At 40.0% G+C, this 25,281-nt stretch overlaps 1 protein-coding gene across 4 annotated transcripts in view; it reads right to left on the reverse strand.

The window, feature by feature from the left end:
* LOC126299607 (protein purity of essence) overlaps positions 1-25,281 on the reverse strand; it is a 417,439-nt gene that overhangs the window by 310,227 nt on the left and 81,931 nt on the right. For all 4 annotated transcript variants that reach the window (XM_049991638.1, XM_049991641.1, XM_049991639.1 and 1 more), the window contains exons 7-11: positions 24,105-24,238; positions 17,227-17,375; positions 14,964-15,207; positions 9,844-10,042; positions 5,029-5,204 (exon numbers count right to left, since the gene is read on the reverse strand). In XM_049991638.1, coding sequence (XP_049847595.1) covers positions 5,029-5,204; positions 9,844-10,042; positions 14,964-15,207; positions 17,227-17,375; positions 24,105-24,238 — 902 coding nt within the window. The remainder of the gene's footprint in view (positions 1-5,028; positions 5,205-9,843; positions 10,043-14,963; positions 15,208-17,226; positions 17,376-24,104; positions 24,239-25,281) is intronic.

A 25,281-nucleotide genomic window follows, 5' to 3' on the forward strand; every position in this document is an offset into this window, starting at 1 on the left:
CTGTTCAATCATGCAATGTTTACGCTCCTTACACCAAGTGAAGTGTCATTTGACATTTACCAGTATGATGTGTGGCTTACGAACAGCCACTCGTCCATGAAATCCATTTTCTCACCTCCCACCTAACTGTCATAGTACTTGTAGTGGATCCTGATGCAGTTTAGAATTCCTGTGTGATGGTCTGGATAGATGTCTGCCTACTACACATTACATCCATCTTCAACTGTCGGCGGTGTCTGCCAGTCAACAGACGAGGTCGGTCTGTACGCTTTTGTGCTTTGCGTGTCCCTTCATGTTTCCACTTCACTATCACATGGAAACAGTGGACCTACAGGTGTTTAGGAGTGTGGAAATCTTGCGTACAGATGTATGACACAAGTGACATCCAATCACCTGACCACATTCGAAGTCCTTGAGCTTCATGGAGTGCCCATTCTGCTCTCTCATGATGTCTAATGACAACTGAGGTTGCTGATATGGAGTACCTGGCAATAGGTGGAAGCACAATGCACCTAATATGAAAAACTTATGTTTTGGGGGGTGTCCAGATACTTTTGATCACATAGTGTGTGTCAGGTTGAGAAATCATTCTGGCAGGAAAAAATGTCAAACTTACTTTATTAGAAACTCTCGTTATCAACTTCCATATTCTTGAGGCTGGTGTGGAATGTATTTCATGAACTCTTGCTACAATCTCTTCCTGTTTAATTGTTGACCATACCTTTGCTTTCTCAACCCAAAAGGCTGTTAGGTTCACTCCTAATGGTCTGACCTTAAATCTTTACAGTGCTTCTCATGAGATCCTAACTGAATGTTGGCATTAGGGAGTCCTAAGGTCTTTGGTACAGATACCTTAGCTGCACAGTCGCTCACACTTTTAACATGATCCACCCACTCCTAGATGCTGTCCCTCTGCTCAAACTTACTAACTGGCAACAGTTTCCAGTAAACTAAGCTGAGCTATTTCGGCGACTACCTTTTGAGTCTCTTCTGTCTGGAAAATGTATCCAGAAAGGGATGTGATCATTTGAGTCCAGCAAGTGTCCATTTCCCACTCTCCTCCACTTATCTGTAAGGGAGGGGGGGGGGGGGGGGGCAGAAAATACACTCAATCACCAGGAATGTGCCTGTGGTGAATCTGAAATGTGCTGCTTGAATCCTATTCACAAATGGTGTCTTCTGATACAATGAGGCTCTCAAAATAGTGACCCCTGTGGTACATGTGTAAGAACCCGAAAGCACATCACATGATGTACCTTAAAATCCTCAATAAGTAGGAATCGTCTGGGGAGGTGGTTAATTAGGTGGGAAGCACACTTAGCAGCGGTGATTTTCAGCAGAATGACAACAGCTACTGCCTTCAAGCCAGTTGTGTGGAACACAGGTAAGAAGTGGTATGTGTTACTAAAGAATAATGCCACCCCAACCATAGCTTTGTCACCACCAGGGTTATCTTGAATGACGGAAAAGTAGGTTCCTTCAACAGTGCACATCATCTTTTTCATGTGTGTAATCTTGCAGACACAGTGGTTCTCTCTCTCTCTCTCTCTCTCTCTCTCTCTCTCTCTCTCTCTCTCTCTCTCTCTCTCTGTGTGTGTGTGTGTGTGTGTGTGTGTGTGTGTGTGTGTGTGTGTGTGTGTGTGTGTGTGTTCGCGCATATTTATTTTTTTTTTTTTTTTTTTGTGGGGAAAGGGGATGTAGTGTGCGGTTGCTTGGGTGTGGCCAAGACCAGGGCGAGGAGGAGAGATTTTATACGGCGGCTTTTTAATTATAAAGTAAATATATACACTGTGGCACCACTATGAGTCATACTTTCTGTTTGTAGCCTAAAAGAAATATTATGTAGTATCATCATCATGCATAGGCGAAGGGAAATTGCAACAAAATACAAAATTAAGTGGACTACTGGCGTAATGAAGTCAGTAACTCGGAGAGAACAAATACTATTGCACTAATTCCCCCAAATAGTGAAAAGCAAATAATATTGCACTAATTCCCGCAAATAGTAAAAAGCAAATACTGTCATATTAGCCAGTATCTACAGATGGGAGTCATATTGACTCCACATTGTTCCTCGGATTCATATTGCTGTACTTACGTCAACCACACCATGCTATCAGTACCTTCAAATTAATCTTTTCTCAGTCTGCACTGTGCAGCAATGAGGTTCGGTACCTGTTTCTTTGTAGGTTATTTGTTGCTAAATTTAGTGAGGTACAGGGTGGTCAAAAAGTCAGTATAAATTTTAAAAACTGAATAATGTAGATAGAGAGGTACAAATTGACACACATGCTTGGAATGACATGGGGTTTTATTAGAACCAAAAAAATACAAAAGTTCAAAAAATGCCCAACAGATGGTGCTTCATCTGATCAGAACAGCAATAATTAGCATAACAAAGTAAGACAAAGCAAAGAAGATGATCTTTACAGGAAATGCTCAATATGTCCACCATCATTCCTAAACAATAGCTGTGGTCGAGGAATAATGTTGTGAACAGCACTGTAAAGCGTGTCCGGAGTTATGGTGAGGCATTGTCGTCTGATGTTGTCTTTCAGCATCCCTAGAGATGTCGGCCGATCACGATACACTTGCGACTTCAGGTAACCCCAAAGCCAATAATCGCACGGACGTAGGTCTGGGGACCTGGCAGGCCAAGCATGATGAAAGTGGCGGCTGAGCACACGATAATCACCAAACGGTGCGCCCAAGAGATCTTTCATGCATCTAGCAATATGGGGTGGAGCACCATCCTGCATAAACATTGTACATTCCAGTAGGTGTTTGTCAGCCAGGCTGGGGATGATGCGATTCTGTAACATATTGGCATACCTCTCACCTGTCATGGTAGCAGTTACAAAACCAGAATCACGCATTTCCTCGAAGGAAAGAGGCCTGGTAACGCTAGATGTGGTAAATCCAACCCATACCGTGACTTTCTCGTCGTGCAATGGAGTTTCCACGACAGTTCTAGGATTTTTGGTAGCCCAAATTCTACAGTTGTGGGCGTTGACAGACCCTCGGAGCGTGTAATGAGCTTCGTTGGTTCACAACACGTTACTCAACCAATTGTCACCTTCCGCCATCTTTTGAAATGCCCACACCGCAAATGCCCTCCGCTTCACTAAATCGCCAGGTAACAGTTCATGATGCCGATGGATTTTGTACAGATAGCATTGAAGTGTACACCTCAGTGCCAACCAAACAGTAGTGTATGGAATGCTGGTAGGATGTGTGACTGCACGAACGCCGACTTCCCCGTGCACACACGAACCCGTTACAGTCTCCATCTCTTCCTGAACTGTCTCAGCAGCATTACACCTTGTGCTTGGTCGGCCACTACGGGGTCTATCATCTAAACAACCCGTGGCTTTGAACTTCGGAATCATTCTCGCCACAGCTGCATCTGTCAACGGACCTTTACCAGTTCGAATCTCCTTCCTATGGCGATAGGATTGTAACACTGAACTAGCACATTCCCCATTCTGATAATAAAGCTTCACTAAAAGCACCTTTTCAGGTAACGTCAACATGCTGTGACTGCTGGCGCATCTGATTCTCCCTCTCATTACAGCTTCTTTTATACATGATTGTCATGCGCAGTCACTGACGTTTTGCTGTCCAGCACCATCTGCCGGGCATTTTGTGAACTCTGTTCCCCCCCCCCCCCCCCCCCCCCCCCTAATAAAACCCCATGTCATTCCAAGCATGTGTGTCAATTTTTACCTCTATATCTACATTATTCCATGGTTTATTAAGTTTTCAAATTTATACTGACTTTTTGATCACCTGGTACTTTACAGAGTCAGTTTAACTCCACATCTTTGATTGTATAACAAAAAAACTGTAAAGACTCATGCTTAACTTATTTCCTTAGGAAAAGATTTTAATTATTTAAACACAACATAATATCTTTTAACCACTAATCCTCATATTCACGCTGGTGTAAGATCATCAATCATGAAGATTCTTGGTCAAGAAGAGGAACAAACACTATCATTATTTATTTTTTTCATTATTTATACGTGATATAGTGACAAAGAATGCTTGCTGCTTTCTAAGGAATGAATGATTCATTATATGAAGTTCCTCTCCGATAACTGCATATTTTTATAACACTAGCAACACTTTTTATGCCTTAGGAATATTTTGGTATTAAATAGGCTTTGATTTACCAAATGTGGTAACTTCCTTCTCTAATTCTTCTTAACTCCCCTAATAATACGTAAAATAAAGAAAAGTTGTGATAGTAAGGAGTAAAAGACAAACAGAATATATGGAGTCAATCTGACTCTGCGTCTGTAGCTTCACATCTGTAGTCACAGGTTAATCCTGTTGAATGGACATCCGCAACTGAGCATTTTAGTGAATTTGAAAACAAATCACTTCAGCTGTAAAAAGCTTCTATTTTTTCAATATCAAGACCAGTTTCAGGCTAACAGATGCCCATAATCAGGTGTAATATTACCAAATACAAGAAAGAGAAAACATTAAGGTAAAACTTTTCACAAATCCTTGTAAGCATAAAGCAATGAACACTAATAAGAACTATCTTAGCTAAAACTCTACCTGTGGTTGGGCTAATTGCAGTGAAAAATATAAGAAACATCACAAAACAGCTGTGACTGGGGAACCAACTAGTTACAGTAAACATAAAAGAGAGAATATTTTGTTGCATATTAAATTGCTACTATAATATCAAGAAATACTAATGAATTCGCATGACTTTACGAAAGCTGCCACTTGTGTAAGTAAGGTTTAAATATATGTACTACCTACTAGTCCATATCATAGGAGCACACGATTATTAAACATACTCCCAATTTTGTATCCTCCAATGTCTGCAACATCACTAGAGTTAGCACAGTCCTATTGGAGGTGGGAAGGACCTGTCTTCCTTCGACTGTGAACTAGCTCAACCAATATTGTATACTGAACCTTTGGATTTGTAGTTTCATGCTTAAATCAATGAGCCAACAATCCAATAAATAATATCAGTTATATTTTGTGGCATTAGAAGTCACTTACAGCATCAGGTCCCTTTGATGGAATGTGTGTGTGACATGGGCCACCTGTCCCTCCTGTACCAGTTGCACCTGGTCCATCTTGTTTCTCTCTACTGCTTTCTGACAAAGCAGCAACTGAAGATTCAGGGGCCAGGGTTTCCTCAAGCCAAAGACCCAATATAGGTTCACTGTCTTCATCTGGAAAATAACAGCAAACGAAGGAAGAGTAAAAGAAAAGCGAAACTATGGCTCTTTTGGCTGACCCAGCTAAAACTCAAAATTAAATATTTTCATATTAATATCAATCATCCTCAGCAAATAGGCTTCAGATTTCATCCAACACAATTATTCATTCACCACTGCACACATAGAAACATCTACGATGTTTTTATACATCTAGTTTATCAGCAAAATATCTACAAGGAAAATGGCATGACCATACAGGAATAAAAATAAATGGGGAAGAAATCGATGTTCATCATCTTGAGCTCCACAGCTTTTACTTGCTAATATTAATCAGAAACCACCACAGCAGTTTTGATGCATCTTTATTAGGTCACAAATGGTTTTGGTGAAAGATGATCAAATTACACTGCTAAGAGTCTTCATAAAAAGTCCCCACACAGTTGTGCCAGTATCATGAGTATAGTTATCTTAAGTAACATTAAAAGAAAATTCTGGAACATGACGATCACACAAACATTCTGTCAACTGCCTGGCAGATGCATGGTGACCAGTGAGTGCAGGAAAACAGAAGACTGACTATGAAAGTTGGCATCTACATTGAGTGCTATGAGAGGGAAAACAACATGAACATAATGTTAAATGAAGGTATGGGAAGGAAAATCAGCATTGGGAAGAACAACAGTTGAACCTCTAGAGCTTAAGGAATGGCAGAAACAGTAGACAAGCAGTTGAGAAAAGAGTAGAAGAGCATGACTACAGAAGAGTAGATTAGGCAAAGATGGACAAATAAATCGAACAAGGCAAGAAGAATCATATAGTTAAGGACAACAAAAAACTAAAATACTGTACGAAAACTAGAAGGAAAAATTAAACACAAACAATGTGAAAAAGAAAGAGAACAAATAATCTAGGAAAGGAAAACAGAAAATACAACCCAAAGGTAAGTGGGTAAACTATAACAATGAAACACTAAAGATAGTTGGGGAGGAGGAGTGGGGTGCAAAAAATTGAAGTAGACAAAAATTTAGAACTGGAGAAATGGCAGGAACTGAGATCATGGATAGAGGAAAAGTGTTTCATAAGCAGGAGATCAATGTCACTGGCAGACACTTCTGAGATCTGCTATTTTACTTTAAGTAGTAGTAGTAGTAGTAGTAGTAGTAGTAGTAGTATGATCATCATCCCAAGTCATGTCTACTTTGTTTAGGTGTGACTAATATGATATGGAAAAACTTGCAATGGGATTAGTTCAATAATACCAAGAAATAAAGGCAATGTATGTGTGTAGTATCTCAGCACACGACCAGAAATATTTACCCTTGAAGCTTAAGTTACAGATAAAGGAGTATTTTAAACATGGATCATTGGCAACTTTCCAAAATTCTGAGAGGAATACAAACAACGGAAGAATTAGTGGTAGTCAGTTCGTGTACAGTCAAGTTTTTGTACAATGTCCTTCCTCGGAGCTAACTGACACTACAGCTCAATTCGGTCAGCAGACTAATAGCTATCACTTGGTTTATTGAAATGTGAACACGTGCCATTATGGAAAATCTATCATGTTCCAAAATTCATGGTATTTTCAACTATCGTAAAACTCCAAATGAACAAATGCATTTTCAATAAATTCCCAGATTTGACAACTGGTTCCTTCAGTCTGTGTGTTACTGCCATACGAACAATATTCATAAACTTGTTTCTAACAAACACGACTTTGGTGAGAAATTTTGCTTTTAAGAAATAAATATGAAACAATTTAGAAATTAAAGCCAAATTTTTCAAAATTCCTAGCATGGCTGGAAGGGTTTCCTTTTACATTTTTCAACAGGTCATATTCAAAGCAAATGGCAGTATCTGAAGTTTATTCTTTCAGGTGAAAGGTAGGTCATAGGTGTTTTGGTCAACATTTTCATACTCCATCCCAGTGAGTTCAACTGGAGTAGAGTGACCTACATCAATTTTTGTGAAGTAATAAGACCACATTAAACAGTTGCACAATCATCAGGGTATGAATTATTTGTTTCTGCAGGTAACTGCACATTAAGGTTTGAACATGAAATATTCATATTTGTACAGCATAAATGCATTTGGAAATACTTCAAAACTCATCAACATCCTTCTGTTGGAACAAAGCACTAAGCAGAGAGAGAGAGAGAGAGAGAGAGAGAGAGAGAGAGAGAGAGAGAGAGAGACGAGACCAAGTAACAATGGCAAAAATTGATTTTTTTGACTCAATCAGATTGCAAAAACACACACAAAACCTGCTGCCTACACCTGAATGTACTGTGTGATGTAACCACATAATCTAATATCACAGATGTTGCCTTGAAAAATAATCGTGTGACTGCAATACATTCTGTTTATCGAAATCTGTTATTAGAAACAACAGTTTCATTTTTAATATAAAAAAGACTTGCTTCAGTGAGTCATAATTTTTATTTAATTCATGTACAATGTGTTTCAGGAGACAATCAAAATTTCAAATGTATTTTTCGTTAAGCCAGAATTTAAATTTAATTCTTGCTGTGTGTGAACTGCTACACTGCATCATCGTGGAAACTTCATTCTAACCCAAAAATGCAAAACATTATTGCTTTTTGTTCTAAGGATACTGTAAAGTAAAATTTCTTACACATTTCCGAGGGTGCAAATCTGTAGGACATCAGTAACTACAAATTTTCACTTGCTTATATTACAATGAATTTTCAACAATGAAGCAACAGCTCACACATTCAGTACAATATTTAACTCACCATAATGTATCAAAAAATTCTTTTGGAAATGGGAATCATTTTCTGAAATGCAGCACATATAAGAAAAATTAAACTAAAATAATGTCCAGCAGTATCAAACAATTTTATGGTACAAATGAAACCATTATCACAGTCTATTGTTCATTAAAATGTTCAGTCATGCAGCACCTGAGATATTATAATGTCAGTAAATGAAGAAAATTTACTGTTCTGTACATATGGATTCCTGATGTTGAGGACAGTTATGATTTTAAACTCACTACCATTGCAGAGCAATGCAAATTGTCATCGTCTTTTTTTATGCAGTCTACTGAAATGCATTTGCAAATACTGATATTCAACATTCTGAAAACTAAAAATGTTTGTGAGTCATCACTCAGAGACTTCCATTCTCCTAAACAGGTTCCACAAAACAGGGAATGAAACATTTCTACAGGTGGCAATTTATTGCAGGAAAAGGTGCAAGAAACCATGTTTCAGTTTGGAACTGAAGATTAAGACCACTGAATGAAAGGGTAGATCAGTTCAAAAAAAGTCAGATTTACGTAGCAAATATGACGCTGTGGAATACTGGAAGAACAATATTTTGTTACTGATGATACAAACATTTTGTTTCACTGGGGTTTTTTACAGTTTGGTTCTCTCAGAAATCTATTCTTTTCAAATAGGAAATATGTGAAGGGGGCAAAATGAGCAGAGAAAAAGTGATGCTATTGACAGAAATTAAAAGCTGTGGCCATTAATAAATAATGGGAAACTCTACAATCAGATGCTATAAGACTATGTAAACACTACCTTTCACTCGAGCTGTAATAGTAATGTACAGATGACTGCAGACATTTTTGGAAGACTGCCCAACAGTTTAGGTGACAAGACTGGAGCAGAGCAAAAAACACTGTTTTTATGACTCTACACCACAAGGCAATCTCATTTATCATGAACATTAATTTTGTGTTTTTCGTGCTATCATAAGAGCCCAAGTCACCTTGCTGTGAAAGCAATTTTGATTGCTGCATAAAACGGAATTTCATACTTTGAGAGAAAGAGAGTCAAGAAAATCAGCATTTTACAGGCTACACACTATGTTGAGACTGAACAGACAGCATTGAGCTGTTTTGTAAATTCTGGACTTGGTATAGAACCATTTGCAGTTGAAGTAGATTTCTGTACAGAATGGAAACTCATCACAGATATTTTAGCAAAGGAGACAATGTGTAGGGCTGTTTCTCACTATGGGAGTTTGACTTCCATATGCAAGATAGATATAAGTGAGATTGTGATTCTTTTGTAAACGGACAAGATAAAACAAATTATGGCACAGGTGTCGACAATGATGATGAAAAGGAGGATTCACCTGCAAGAAGTTTTTCTGTAGCTGTGCAAGAACTTGATACTGTAATGAACTATTTTCCATCAGTTTAGTCAGTTTCTGCAATATCAACCAGATGTAGCAACACCACCTCTCAGTACATTGTATTGGCCGAAAGCAAGAAACTCTCTCTCTCTCTCTCTCTCTCTCTCTCTCTCTCTCTCTCTCTTTTTTTTTTTTTTTTTTTTTTTTCTTCAACAAAAGACATTATTTAAGGAATTGTCTTTAATTTCCTGTATGGTCATCTTGTTGCATTTGTCAAATAACACATTTTTGATATTTTCTTTAAATCACAATACAAACTGGTGATTTTATCTGTACTTAAAAATGACAACATTTTGAATTCATGCTAAGCTATACTGTATATCTGTAGGGTAATAAAGCCAGCATGGCAACTATCCAAATAAAATTTCACTGCTTAAGTCCACAAAATTATGAAACAAAAAGCATTAATCTGAATCCCCTAAGCCAAAATATAAATATCTTAAATTGTACAGATTTAAATTTTTATCACGTTTCATGAAAATACCTTCTTCTCCACGACGGTTGTCATGCTGAGTGTCCTCCCTGTTTGTTTCATCTCTCTGAGATGATTCTTCGTTAGATCTGTCGGCTTGTGGCTGCTCACCACTCTCCGCAGAAAAATCATCATCATAATCTGTAGATGCTTCCACAGGTACAAATTCCTCCTGGTTTGCAACAGATGTAACTCTCTTCAAAGCACATGCCTTAAAAAGGAAACCAGAGTGTTACAAAACATATAAATTACACTCAAATGAGACATGTTAATGTAACTCTTTCAGCCCTTCCCTTATAGCCCTGGCTCAGCACACTTAATTTCCTCTTCCCTCAACATCATTCTTCTTTCACATACCCAGAGCCTCATGCTATATTCTACTTTCCTCCACTCCCGACTAAGTAATGCATTTTCCTTAATTTCATTTTCACGACCTTACTGGTCCCTCTCCACCTTATTAACCATGGTCTTCCTTCTTCCCCTCCCCTTTCTGTCCACCCCTTTCCTCTCTCTCTTTTTCCTATATCATTTCATTTAATTTGGAACTGCTTTAGCAATTTCATTAATTTGTCATTATTTTCCCTGCTATTAAATTTTTTGCTAACACTAATAACATATTTTTAAATCATAATATTTATTTGTCCACCCTCTGTTTAACAACATTTTCTCTTTCTTGTGTCACCAGTATTGTATATGTAATAGCATACTGCAACTATTATTATAATGTACATGTTTACTTTCTTCTGCTTCCTGTAAAGGGGAAAAAAAAAAAAAAAAAAATCGTGAAATGATCCCCAAGAGATTTGTCCTTTTGTTTGTTTAAAGTTTTTCCATTAGTCACACAACCGAGTTGTTAAGAGACTCAAAATGCAGTGTTTGTTTAACGCTATGACTGTGGTGGACTGCCACATAGCTGAAATGCGCCATGCCTATATTCTGTACTTGTAGTGCCTTCACCTACTGCACATCCTTGTCAAAGGGTTAAGATTTTTTAAAACATTCATTCTGGAGCTGCAATAGGGAAGTGCAAGGAGCCTCATACCAAACTGACTGTTACAAGGTGATAAGGAGTACAGAGAGAATAAGCAGTGCATCCCTTGTACAGGGCAGCCATTAACAAAAACTTGTCCTTAATAGACAGCATGTATGATGATAAAAATGGCACACACAAGAACAAAAAGTTTACTTCATTTCGTTCAATCAACATTGAAACATTGAAACATTAACAGGTGAAGATGCTGTTGGCCATGCTCAGCCATCTGCAGGCTGCTGCCTTGGGGTGTAGTGGTGGCATAGAGACTGACGCACTGCAAAATGCCTTGGGGTGTAGTGGTGGCAGAGAGACTGATGCATTGCAAAATGCACCACAAGCGACACTCAGTTCAGCCCCGAGTTCTGCTGCCGAGGCACCTTAGAGCATACCCAACTGAAGGGACCAGTGCTCACATCAAGGTCACTGGCAGTGTGCAACTCGTTCGCATTACTAGAGGTGGAGGTCGAATGTGGAGACTGCCCATCTGCCCTCACGCATTTGCCCTACGAGTGGACAAAGGGTTGCTCCATCAGCAGGGTCCAGGCAGGCAAACAGGGGGAATTACAATGCTAGGCACCTTACGGAGCCCCTTAGGGGAACAGAGGACAGAGCTAGAAAGAGGTGCAATGTGAGCTTGATATGTCTGCAGAGGGGATGCATCCCGAGATGTGGCGGCAGCCCTGCCTGCAGCAACCAAGTGCGCAATGTGTCATCATCTTCAAGTTGTGGCTTATGTCGGCATCAATGACTCCTGAATTGCTTAGGTTCTGTGGCCATCATCAGGTCCACCACGTGGCTGGTGGAACTGATGAAGCCTGCCGGCCTTGCTTGCAAGGCGCAAGCAGAGCTTACAATTTGCAGAGGTGATTGAAGTCCTTTAGCGTAGATCTAACTGGAAGACTTCAACCAGTAGATCTACTGATTCTATGACAAACTCGGTCACAGATTTCTGGACCAGCATTATGAGGTGGAAAATTGCAGGTCTCTGATTATTCCATAGATGCATGACACAGAGGAAGAAGCTTCTAGGGTGGTCAGTAAGATTCAGCAATACCATCAGGCACCACTACACTCCAGATATTGCTAACAATATAGGTCCAAAAGAATTTACGGCTTCTCATAGTGGAACAGGACACTTCAAAATGATGGCATAAAATTGTGGCAGGAAAAATTACAAAATTTTATTGAGACACACACCAAAAATGAAGTGATTGTAACTTAAGTGGTCAACGATTTTATTACAAACTCACAGCAGAACATTTTTAGGGTTCCAGGATCTTGCATTTACATTGCACCTAAGTCTAATTTTGAAAAAGGAATGGAAGTTCAAAGGATGTTTTCACTGAAGGGAGAAACTATACAGTGGTGACCGCACAGTTCACAGTTGCACTCAACACATCCACACATAATGCCCATAATCAGTGTGGATGGTTCATTGCTATCTGTGCATATATTTTTGCCTTCAAGAATTGAAAGGAAATTTTCGACTACGTGAGAAAATATTAATGTTCTTCACTGATGGACTATGGGTAAACCCATCAAAACCTGGAAAATTGAAGATGAAAAATACTTTTAATGTGTCACACATCTCTTCCATTTCGTGGACACAAGCCATCCTCCTCCTACACCCTTGTCAAGTTATACTAGTTATGAATCATTAATTGCTGCATTTCAAGCTCATCCTGACTAGGAGGTAGAGAGACTTCAGATCCAACCTCATATGATAAATGAACTGAGAGAAGTTTTCCACCAATGGAAAGCATTTTAAAGAACATTCACAGAGAAAATTAGTATGGGCATATCATTGCAGTTTCCAGTCCACCACCATGACAATGTTCTCAAGTTGCAATCACTAGTAGAAAAGTTTTCTCCTCCTCAATTCCAAAATCTGATTAAATATGCATGGCACTCCTCAAAACATATCAGCATGAGGCCCAATTCATTCATAATTCTGATCCATTTTTGTCTAAAAATGTCTACAAATAGTTGTCAAATTTCATTCTTAATTGGACACTCATGGTACACAAAAAATATAAATTTGGAACATTTCAGTACTATTTCACATTTTTGCAATTGTTACAAGGAATAGAATTAATGGGTAGTTATTATATATATATATATATATATATATACCAATTTGGGATATATATATATATATATATATATATATATATATATATATATATATATACTCCTGGAAATGGAAAAAAGAACACATTGAGACACCGGTGTGTCAGACCCACCATACTTGCTCCAGACACTGCGAGAGGGCTGTACAAGCAATGATCACATGCACGGCACAGCGGACACACCAGGAACCGCGGTGTTGGCCGTCGAATGGCGCTAGCTGCGCAGCATTTGTGCACCGCCGCCATCAGTGTCAGCCAGTATACCGTGGCATACGGAGCTCCATCGCAGTCTTTAACACTGGTAGCATGACGCGACAGCGTGGACGTGAACCGTATGTGCAGTTGACGGACTTTGAGCGAGAGCGTATTGTGGGCATGCGGGAGGCCGGGTGGACGTACCGCCGAATTGCTCAACACGTGGGGCATGAGGTCTCCACAGTACATCGATGTTGTCGCCAGTGGTCAGCGGAAGGTGCACGTGCCCATCGACCTGGGACGGGACCGCAGGGACGCACGGATGCACGCCAAGACCGTAGGATCCTACGCAGTGCCCTAGGGGACCGCACCGCCACTTCCCAGCAAATTAGGGACACTGTTGCTCCTGGGGTATCGGCGAGGACCATTCGCAACCGTCTCCATGAAGCTGGGCTACGGTCCCGCACACCGTTAGGCCGTCTTCCGCTCACGCCCCAACATCGTGCAGCCCGCCTCCAGTGGTGTCGCGACAGGCGTGAATGGAGGGACGAATGGAGACATGTCGTCTTCAGCGATGAGAGTCGCTTCTGTCTTGGTGCCAATGATGGTCGTATGCGTGTTTGGCGCCGTGCAGGTGAGCGCCACAATCAGGACTGCATACGACCGAGGCACACAGGGCCAACACCCGGCATCATGGTGTGGGGAGCGATCTCCTACACTGGCCGTACACCTCTGGTGATCGTCGAGGGGACACTGAATAGTGCACGGTACATCTAAACCGTCATCGAACCCATCGTTCTACCATTCCTAGACTGGAAAGGGAACTTGCTGTTCCAACAGGACAATGCACGTCCGCATGTATCCCGTGCCACCCAACGTGCTCTAGAAGGTGTAAGTCAACTACCCTGGCCAGCAAGATCTCCGGATCTGTCCCCCATTGAGCATGTTTGGGACTGGATGAAGCGTCGTCTCACGCGGTCTGCACGTCCAGCACGAACGCTGGTCCAACTGAGGCGCCAGGTGGAAATGGCATGGCAAGCCGTTCCACAGGACTACATCCAGCATCTCTACGATCGTCTCCATGGGAGAATAGCAGCCTGCATTGCTGCGAAAGGTGGATATACACTGTACTAGTGCCGACATTGTGCATGCTCTGTTGCCTGTGTCTATGTGCCTGTGGTTCTGTCAGTGTGATCATGTGATGTATCTGACCCCAGGAATGTGTCAATAAAGTTTCCCCTTCCTGGGACAATGAATTCACAGTGTTCTTATTTCAATTTCCAGGAGTGTATATACACTGAAGCATCAAAGAAACTGGTATAGGCATGCACATTCAAATACAGAGAAACAGGCAAAACACGGCACTGTGGTTGGCAACACCTATATAAGACAACAAGTGTCTGGCGCAGTTGTTAGGTTGCTTACTGCTGCCTCAATGGCAGGTTATCAATGTTTAAGCGTGTTTGAATGTGGTATCATAGTCGGTGCACAAGCGATACGACACTGCACTATATACATTTAGAATGTATGTTTGCTTTTGAAGTCCTGTGTCATGTATTTACATTCATGGCATATGCTACACATTGTAAGTAATGACCAATGCAATACGGTGGCTTAAACCATTTTAACCCTTCATCCATGAAGATGGTCGAAGACCGAAACCGGTAGATGTTTGGGTGTAAAATAAAAACAGCTGATGGTTCAAATATACATTTTATACATTACTTAATGGCTGTTGAAAGTAACCTTCCAAAAATGATTAAAACTTATTTTACCTTTCTGTAACTAACAGTTGCCAAGTTAAGTAACAACTGGGCAACAGGAATGCCACACAGGAGACGAAGGACTCTTTGCAATGCTGTGTAATTTCCCATAATATTTAGATTTGCTGGTTGCTGATCAGATCCAGCATCATCCTCCAAAGACAAGCACTCTGTCATCATATCACTCATTAGTGACTTCATGAATTTCAACAATGAACTTGTTACAGCCACAGACAGTACATTGAAACCTTGTTGGCTGGAACAGAAAGGAGAAAACAATTCAGATCCCAAAATAACTGGTGTGTGTGTGTGTGTGTGTGTGTGTGTGTAGAGGGAAACATTCCACATGGGACAAATATATCGAAAACCAAAGATGATGTAACTTACCAAACGAAAGTGTTGGTATGTTGATATAGACTAACAAACAAACAAACACACACACACACACACACACACACACACACACACACACACACACACACACACACACATATCCATCTGCACATATACAGATACAAGCAGACGTACGTGTGTGTGTGTGTGTGTCAACATACCAACACTTTCGTTTGGTAAGTTACATCATCTTTGTTTTTATGCCAATTTCATACAAGTGTAGAGAACATTACACATTCTTCATGGTTTTTACTACCAATTTTAGTAAAAACAACAATTTACCTGGCAAATTCACACATTAATGCCACACAGAAGCGCACAAGAAAGGAAGTCCAGTCAGAAATGTATTTACTGCAACCAAACATTTCACTCACATCTGCTGCCCTTTTGTCTTCCAACCATACTATGTAATGACCTAGCCAGTCAGTAAGAACACAGTATGTGAACTGATTATTATAGAGCTTATTAAGTTTCCTCTACATTAATAAAGATTATAAATATTACTTAATGCCAGATCTGGGAAAGTTGACCACTCCTTTATTGCTTTAGTTCAGTAGTAATAGTTCCCAGCCTTCAAACACACATGGAACAAGGTTAAATCAATATCAACCCCTGCAACAGAGTATTTGAGCTGTGTGTGTCAGATCAAATTTTCAGATACACTGGAAAATTACACTAGAGTGAAACACAATGTTAATCTTAGAGAAACAAGAAACATGCTGGTTATAGTACATAACAGTTTGCTTGCATTTCATTTTGATTTAAACATCTGCCTTTACAATGGCTCAACTGTTCCCAACTGAAAGATTGGTATAGAAATTACACCTCAAAAAACTTTAATCTTCCACAAAAATTTTAATATTCCTGTGCACTGTTTAAGTGGAGCTGTAAAACTGTTGTATGATGGTAAAATATATCTGTTAAAATGTCTACCATAAGACAAGTGGATACAAAAATGGTGCAACAGTTGAGCACCGACAAACATTCACACAATTTTATAGACTGGAGTATGCAACTATACACATGCTATTACACCTCCACTGAGTGTGTAACATGTGATATAACACCTTCACTTGTTTGTGCAAATTATTTACATCACCAGGAGCTCTAAAAAGCCAAAAATGTTTGCAGCACAAATTCAAGACAACAACTTTATGTCAACATTCAAATACCAAAGACATTACTGAGAGGTATAAGTTAGTGCTTAACTCCTTAATGTTGCAAATAATTTAGGGGTAAAGGAGACCACTCACTGAATAGTCATTGACTGGCAGACACAAAAGAGAAGGGAGTTGCTGTTTTTGGAAATAAATCCGAGATAGGCTTTGTATGGTGTGGAATGGGGTGGGGGAGGGGCGGTCACGTGTCTCTAGCTTGAGAAACGATCTACTTCTGAGGACTAACAAGTTTTGCTCATCTTTTATGTAAGCATTTTGATGACTCTACACCTCTGCTATTTGATGAGTGATCTCCTTTACTCCTAAGATATTTACAGTCTACCAGAACTTTCGACTAAATTTATGAACGATGATGGAAGTTTGCCAACCTGGATATAGTTTTTTTCACACAGTAACATGTTCATCAAAATTTTGTTACTTCACTGTTTATAGTTCCAGAAACACGAGTTACAAGAGTCTTTCCCTGACCACAGTCTCTGTATCACTTCAACATTCTACTGAGAGACTTCCCTACTGAACAGTATCAAATTACCATCAACATAGGTCCCCAATGTGAGAGGAAAAAATTTCACCATACTCTCTAGGTTACACACACGAACAAACACAGCTATGAACTACTACAATTATGACCAGTGACCATAAAGATAATGTTCCTTTATCCATTTTAACTACTGCTACAACTTTTACAACTTAAGCCTACTTACAGTTTAGTCAAGTTCATTTTTTCAGCTGCTTTTCTGGGTGACTTCCCTCTTTCTTCTTTAGGAAGTGGAAAATTGTTTGAGACATGTAGCTGATGGTGAAGTCCTGTTAGCAGGACCATAATACCTATCATGGCATGATTACTTGGTATCTGCAACATGTAAAATAAGACAAATAAATGATTTCTGCTAAAAGGATCCTGAGCAACAGGACAAGCCAAACATATTCACTGCTGTGTGAAAATTACATTCTTCAATATCATCAATTCAAGATGTTAAACTTCAGAAATTTGGGGAAAATGCAATCAATCTACTATGAAAATAAGCAGTAGTCTTCATGAGACTAGTTCTCTCTCTCTCTCTCTCTCTCTCTCTCTCTCTCTCTCTCTCTTCCCCATGTTTAGAATATACTTGAATGACTAATTAGTGCCTGTCCTATTATGGTCAGTATTATTATTTTCAGTATTGTGAGTAGGTTTCAGGAAGGGAGATTAAGTGACTATTCTGCAGATTGTCACTAGAGGCCAGCCAAATTTCCGGTGACCATTATGTTTTCCAAACACTGAATGCAAGAAATTTTAGGGTTTTAGGTTTTTTTGGCGTATTTTCAATGTTATCTCCCTGCTTGGAAGAATCTAATTTTCCATCCATCCATCCATCCATTTCATAATTGCATTCATTCAGGTTTCTTTGCCGCAAAGGTTACTAGATAAATTATTTCATCTTTGACAACAACATGGCATATTATGTTCAATGTTATTTACAAACTTACAAATTGTTGTTCTCCAGGAACATAATGTTTGAAATTAAATATAATAGGGGGCCTATGGTTTTGAAATTCAGGAAATCAGAGATATATCACATAATATCACAGTACTCTTAATTAATAAACTGCTGAATTTGATCGATAGAGACTGACTGAGTGAGGACTACAGGTGGATAATACCCCTTGTCCTGGGGTCTGAGTGACTTGCCTTTCCTTTCTAAACTTTCCCACCCCATCTATCTCACCTCTCTGAGGAAGGAACAAAGTAGTTCTAAAAGCTAAGATAATGTCATCACTTTTATTTGCATCTGCCAGAAGTATTAAACATTTATCCTCCTGAAGATAAGTACTGGCAAACAATTCTATCTCATATTTCTCAGTTTTCTCAACAGAATTTTCTTTTGATACCTCTCAATTGCGAACCAAGATATCCATTTCCATGTGGACATGGGAGCTAACCATTTCCCTGGTGAACCTATCTACAGCTGTACGCTTGACTAGAGTCCCCAGAGCTAGCCCCTCCCACCTTCCCATATGTTGGTTGCATATAGTGACAGTTAGATTCTCCTCCGGAGTCAATTCAAAATCACTGCCATCCACAAGAAGGCCCTACAGCTGGCCACACTGTTTGTTGTCAATAAGCACTCAGCCAGCAACAGCTGGGGTTTGAATGCCTTCTTATTGTTTGGATTCTCCATTATTGATGAGGTTCAGGTTATCTCTGACACAGTTCCCTTCCAAGAACTCTGATTTTTGTGCCACTTTTGCATATCTATTCAGACCTGGCCTGAGTTTGCCATAGATCTCCAGGTTCATATCTCCTTGCATTCAGACACTATGCCATTTTTGTGCCAGGTACAGGTCTCCTTACAGATGACCATTAAGCATCAACTATAGCCTTCAAAAGTCTGGGGTGATTAAACTTGTTAATTCCAGCACTTAAGTCCTGCCCCTGATAGTAGCAACAAAACCAAATGGCTTGCCCCGGCTACGCAGACACTTTAAATCAGTCCTGTCAAAGCACGGTCGTGAAGTATTCCTCTCCAGTGAGTGCTTCCCCCACCAACTCCACTGGTGTGGTGCTGTCACAGCCTGCAACGGCCACACCGGCCAATTTCAGGGGAGAATGTCAGTCAACGTGGATCGTAAGCCTTAACTACTTCCTACATGCAAACTTCGTAAGATATTAATTGCTAAAACTTTGACTTTTAGTTCTATTTGTCTCAAACTCTTGTACATACGTTAATGTAATGATATATTTAAATATTTAAGTAGATTTATTTAATTTTAATTTGGGTTTTAACGGAATGAAGCTGAAGCTCCAACAAGTCATCACTGCATTATACTGAGCTGATTTAATGTACTGTATTGGGGTAAAAAAAAGGTGACATGAGAATCCTTCAATGTCCATAAGGATATAACAAATAGTGTTTTCCTTTCCTTGAAAACGTAAATTAAAATTAGTTAAATGAGCTGTAAAATCTGTCAGAAATCCTAATTCTGATTTTAGGAAAGTGAGTCCTTCAGCTTATCTTCAAATTCCAGGTTTTACTTATTTATTCAGACTTCATAAGTTCTTTTCTAAGAGCAGAAAACAACAAACATTTTCCTGCACTCAACACATGAATTTCAGACTGAAAAAGAGTGTGTGTGTGCGTGTGTTCTGCCTCAACTTCTTCCTTAAAATTGTTTCAATTTTCGGTGAGATTTTAATCAATTTCCTGCATGTATTATAATTGTAGTTTTCGTTACCTCTTTCACTGTGGACACTTTTTGTCGCAACGGAAAGTTAAACAGTTAATTCCATTTTACCTTAACTGACCAATGTAGTCGTTTCTCCTACCCATGAAACTGGTGCACCATTGGTACAAATTACAGGACATTTTTTAAAAGCATCAATTTTGTGAACCCAGTTTTAACTACATTAAAAGTACCCAAACCTGCAGTTCTAAGCAGTGAACCAAAGTGAGAAACTCTTCATATATAGAAAAGTCGTCCATAACAACACAGATAAAAATTGGTAGTTGACTAAGATCTGTTTAATGAGTACTCTCATCCACACACAAAGCCTGACACAGAGAGTTTGCAACTAAATTGTTTATGCTGTGTCCCATATCAAGAATTTGACTTTCTATATTAGTTTACACTAAAATCCATTAATATTCATAAGCAAATCTGCTGTTTTAAAATGTTTAGTGGCATCATCATAACCAAATGATTTTGCCATTTCTAATGGACATTCATTCTGTCACTGAAGCATTTCTGACCGTTTGCTAACTTTAAGCATACTGCACATGATGCAGATAAACTCCCTTTCTTCTTAACCACTAAAGTACATTGGTCGTTATGGGTGTAACATCTGTGTGTTGCTTCAGGGAGTCAAGAGAAACACTGAGCAAGATTACTACCTTTGTTTTGAATGCAGCATTTTTTACATATTAAGTATTGAGGTTGTTCAAAGGAATAGTGTACAATAAAATCTCCCACTCCTCACTGAAAATATTTTTCAGAATTCTTTCTTTCCAAAATTCTTGACAATTGTAACAGAAAACACAATAAGAGCCGGAAACAAAACCAGAATAATAACCACAGTAACAACCAAACTAACAACCTGAGCAATAGCACAATGTTAAGGTGAGTAAATCTGAATAAACATCAAGAGCACGTTGACTACCAAAACAGCAATTCCTCTACAAAATCTGACAGTGAGTGAAGGTGTGAGAGCCTATGCATTGAGGAAATAATCTAAGAGAGGTTGCACCACTTGATTGCTGATAAATAAGTGAACCGTAAGCTGTGCGAGTAGAGTTGAACAGGGAAGCACTCACTGGAGGAGAATGGCTCGCAAGCCTCTCTTTCCCAGGCCTGCTTCAAACTAATCACCAACACACTGGCATAAATGGAAACCTACCCTATACAACATCCTGAATTCTACCTCACAGAGCTTGTTGGAGGTGCATATTTTTCTACGACAGACCTTGCCGATGCATATTTGCAGATCCTGCTCAATGAGGAGTCACAATGCATCATGGTTACCAACACTACCTGCGGCTTATACAAATACAAGTGCTTGCCTTTTGGGATCTCTTCTGCTCCAGTAATTTTTCATAGATACCTGGAACAATTAACCCCATCCTTACCAGCTTGAACTCTCTTGATGACTTACTGTCACGAACATTAAATGTCAGGACCACCTGTGAAACCTTTGCGCCCTATTCACTAGATTATATGATGCTGAGCCAATGTGTCATTTACACAAATACCAGTTTTCTCAGTAGCCAGTGGAGTATCTTGGGCCCCTGCACAACAAAGAAGGGATCCATCCTACTGACCACAATGTCACAGCTGTTAACTCTCTACCCTGCCACCAAAACTTAAAGAAGAGGCAAGCTTTTTTGGGAAAGGTAAATATTATTTTAAGTTCCTTCCACAAGTGATCCATATCATGCATCTGGGAAACCAACTGTGGAAGAAAGGTGTTCCAAGTACGAGTGGACAGCTGCCTGTAAGCATGCTTTTATGCAGCTGAAGCATATTCTACATTCAGCACCACACTTTACACCCTTTCTCACTATCATGTCCAATGGTTCTAGTCACGGAAGCCTCTATGTATGGCATCCATGCAGTGTTAATGCATAGGAATGATGATAGTAATGAGCAAACAATTGCCTGTGTGTCAAAGACACTAACACCCACTCAAAAAAACTACTTGCAGGTTGAAGAAGCAGCTTTCGCAACTGTGTTTCCCATTAAGCAGTTCCACATTTACGTTTTTAGTACTAAGTTCACTTTAATGATGGACCACAAATCCTGGTAGCACTAGTCAAACTACGGTTCAGTCTTCTGGAACGCACGTCACGATGGTTCCGGTGTTAGTCGCTTTTCCCCAGCTGTTGTATATACAACATTAAATACAGGCCCACAGCACAACACACAAACACGATCACTACCTCGCCTACTTGTGGGACCAGAGCCAGCCTTTAACCAGCTGGAAATCTCCTGCTTTCACATAGACATGGAATGGCAACAAACCTAGGACGAGTTTTCTATTATGGCTGCTCATCCTGCTGCAACTGTGTGCTGTGATCCTGTCTTATGGTGTGTTATGCACCACATTCTCTATGAGTGGGCCACATTCTTTTCAAAGAAAGTCAATCTGGAGCTCTGGGTGTGGGCTCGCCTTTCTCACCATCTGTCAGTCTCACCAATGTTCTCCTGATTGACGCTGAGGCATATATATACTCACCAAGTCATCATCCCTACTGCCCTGAGGCCTAAAGTTTTACAACTCCTCCATCACGAGCACTGGGAGTAACCCATCAGGCTGATACACGCCATCTTTCACTCCTTGGCCCACCCCAAGTGACCAAACTCATTTGGATTTTGTGGGCCCATTTCTTTACTTTATGTGGCTCACTGTGATGGAGGCTTAACCTAACTACCCCTATGTGGTCAGTATGGTGTCCACAAGATGCAACAATCACGGCACTCCTTCACATTCTTTCCACTGAAGGGCCTCCATGAACCATGTCAAACAATGGGCCCCAGTTGACAGTGGCAGATTCTGAACAATTCTGTACCTCAAGCAGAATCAAACATATCCAATGTGGGCATGCTTGTATGGGGCAAGAGATGGGTGGACACTAGCTACAGTGGTTACCATCCATGGGCAGCACCTTACAACCGTTTACACTCCCAAGTGGTTTGGAACACTGTCATACCAACCAACTCCACCCGCGCCAGCTGACTGTGCCATCACCGGTGGTGAAAATGAACCTGGAAAGCCGACCATACCTAGTCCCACAACAACGCAAGTATGACTTTCGGTCCTGTACACCAGTGAGAGTTTCTGTGAACACAGACATGGAGGCGCATCCCAGCACATTTAATGATGCTACCAGTTCCTCACACCAGACATCTGGCTTTCATGTCAGGACACCTACTGTGCCACCAGTTCTCCATCTGAATCGCTACCCAAGTCGCATCCGTTCCTATGCACGTGTTTCTGGGGAAGGATGTGGTATGACGACCCAGTGATCTCTTTAGCCTGTCGGAGGACATGGAACTCAATGGTGGCTACTAGAGAGCACTGTTACATCTGTGAGCACTAGTATCGCCACTGCAGTGCTGGTCAATTAGTGCTCGTGTATGTACTATAAAGAAAGCAGCACCACTGTAGTATATTCACTGTGGTCTTCTATCAGCACATTGTTTATTTGATCTCAGATTTCCCTGCGCCTTAGGTTTTCAACTCTATGATTACTCATTTGGGCTTTGTTATTCTGCTGTGACATCTCCACTGTCTGTGTTCCTCTTGTCATCAGCTTCTTGTTTGCACTTGGCGAACCGCTGTTGGTGACTTCTGGCTGGTCAATCCAGTCTCTGCGAGTTCTTTGGTCTTTCCCAGCTTTCTGTCAAATCTTGGCCAAAAAAAATTGTCAGTGTTTAATTTTTCCATTATGAGTCAAAAGTATGAAGTGATTACCAAAGTGGGCTTTGTTGTGCCCCTGATGATTATTGAGGAAATGTACAGAGATAAGACAGTTTTACTAACTGAAATGTCCAAAGGATGTAAATGAGATTTCATTACTGAACAAGGGTCACGGGCAAAGCAAGACATAAGATACATTGCAGGAATCTGATGCTTGAGGAATGACATTGTTGTATTTGTAAAACTTAATATGAATGTCATCTCAGCCTTGACAATATATACAGACAAGAGACTCAGGTAGGGTCCACAAAGTCTACCAATAACTAAAGTTAGATCCAGCTCTCCAAATACAAAGAGGGCCAAACAGGAGAAACCTCCAGTAATTTGCTTTCCACAGTCCAGTAACAAGACATCCAAAGCCCATGGAAAGATCCTTAACAAGGGCCTGCAAGCGGGAAGAGTCACGTAAATCTGGCAGAATTATCAGATGACATTCAAGTCCCAACAAAATAAATTATTACAAATTTACTTTAAGTTTTTGTATAGTAGATCTTAAATTAAGGGATACAGATAATAAATCTGAGGGTACCTTGCCATAGTTCAGAATCACTATAAAACAAAACCACTGATTCAGATGTTTATTCAAAAAGGGTGCAGAGTATTAATCAGAATCTCAATACTTACATGCCCACCAGCTTTAGATGAATTTTTCATCAAAGATGACACATAATTGAAGAAATCCAGTGCTCTCTCCACAATCGCCACAGCATGTTTATCAGTCGCAATTTCGTCATCATTAGGTCTCTGTGTGCCAGTACCTGAAATAACAGTCATAGAAAATATTAAATTTTTCCAAATTGGTTTTAAACAGATTTTGCAACAGGTTCAAATAAGATGAATAACTGTTAAAACAACCATATAATCTGCAAGTGACAGACAAATCGTAAAAGAAAACGGGCATGAAAAAATTACAGAAGCTCACCGAACAAAAAAATTAGTCACCACTGGAGATAAGTGTAACAAGCATCATTTAACAGTGCGTAATTCTGCACCTGGACTTTATAATCACTTGGATTTGGTTAGGGAGTGAGTCCACAAGCTTGTGTAGGTATGTCGCATTGAGGTTAAGCCATTTGCTGAGGATCTGATCATGCAATTCCACCAAACTGTGGGGATACTGATGATGTTTTACCCACTGTTTCAAAATGTCCCACAGATTCTCTATGGGATTCAAATCTGATTTTGCAGGCTAACTGAAATTTGATAGGGTGGGGGAGTGTTCAGAAAACCAGTCACATATTCTTCCAGCCTGATGAACTCGTTGTTGTTGTTGTTGTTGTTGTTGTCATCTTGAAAAACAGGGGTATCAACAGCATACTTATCACACACATGTTGACTGGAAGGAAATGTCTGATCATTCTGAATGTTTAAATAAACATGCTGGTTCATGTTAGTGGTCACCTCAGTGGGGTCCAATTCATGGAAAGAAACACACCCACAAAGCACCACAGACCCACCTCCGGGTTGAACATAACCTTACACACACACACACACACACACACACACACACACACACACACACACACACACACACGGTGAAATACTTAATTTGGCCTTTGGAGAACACGATGACGTATGTAATTTGAATATAGGCAAAAACATGATTCGTTGAATCACATTACATTCCACCAGTCAGCTACTGTACATGTTCGATGATTTATGGCCCACTGAAGACACACAGCTTTATGTGCCTATGTGAGCAATCACCTCTTGTGAGGTGACTGACTCCAAACATTCATTGCATGCAGTTCCCATCACAATGTCCTGTCAGGTTTGGAAGCAATTTTGATTCACAAGCTGT

The sequence above is a fragment of the Schistocerca gregaria genome, chromosome X (genome assembly GCF_023897955.1).
Source record: "Schistocerca gregaria isolate iqSchGreg1 chromosome X, iqSchGreg1.2, whole genome shotgun sequence".
NCBI lineage: Eukaryota > Metazoa > Arthropoda > Insecta > Orthoptera > Acrididae > Schistocerca > Schistocerca gregaria.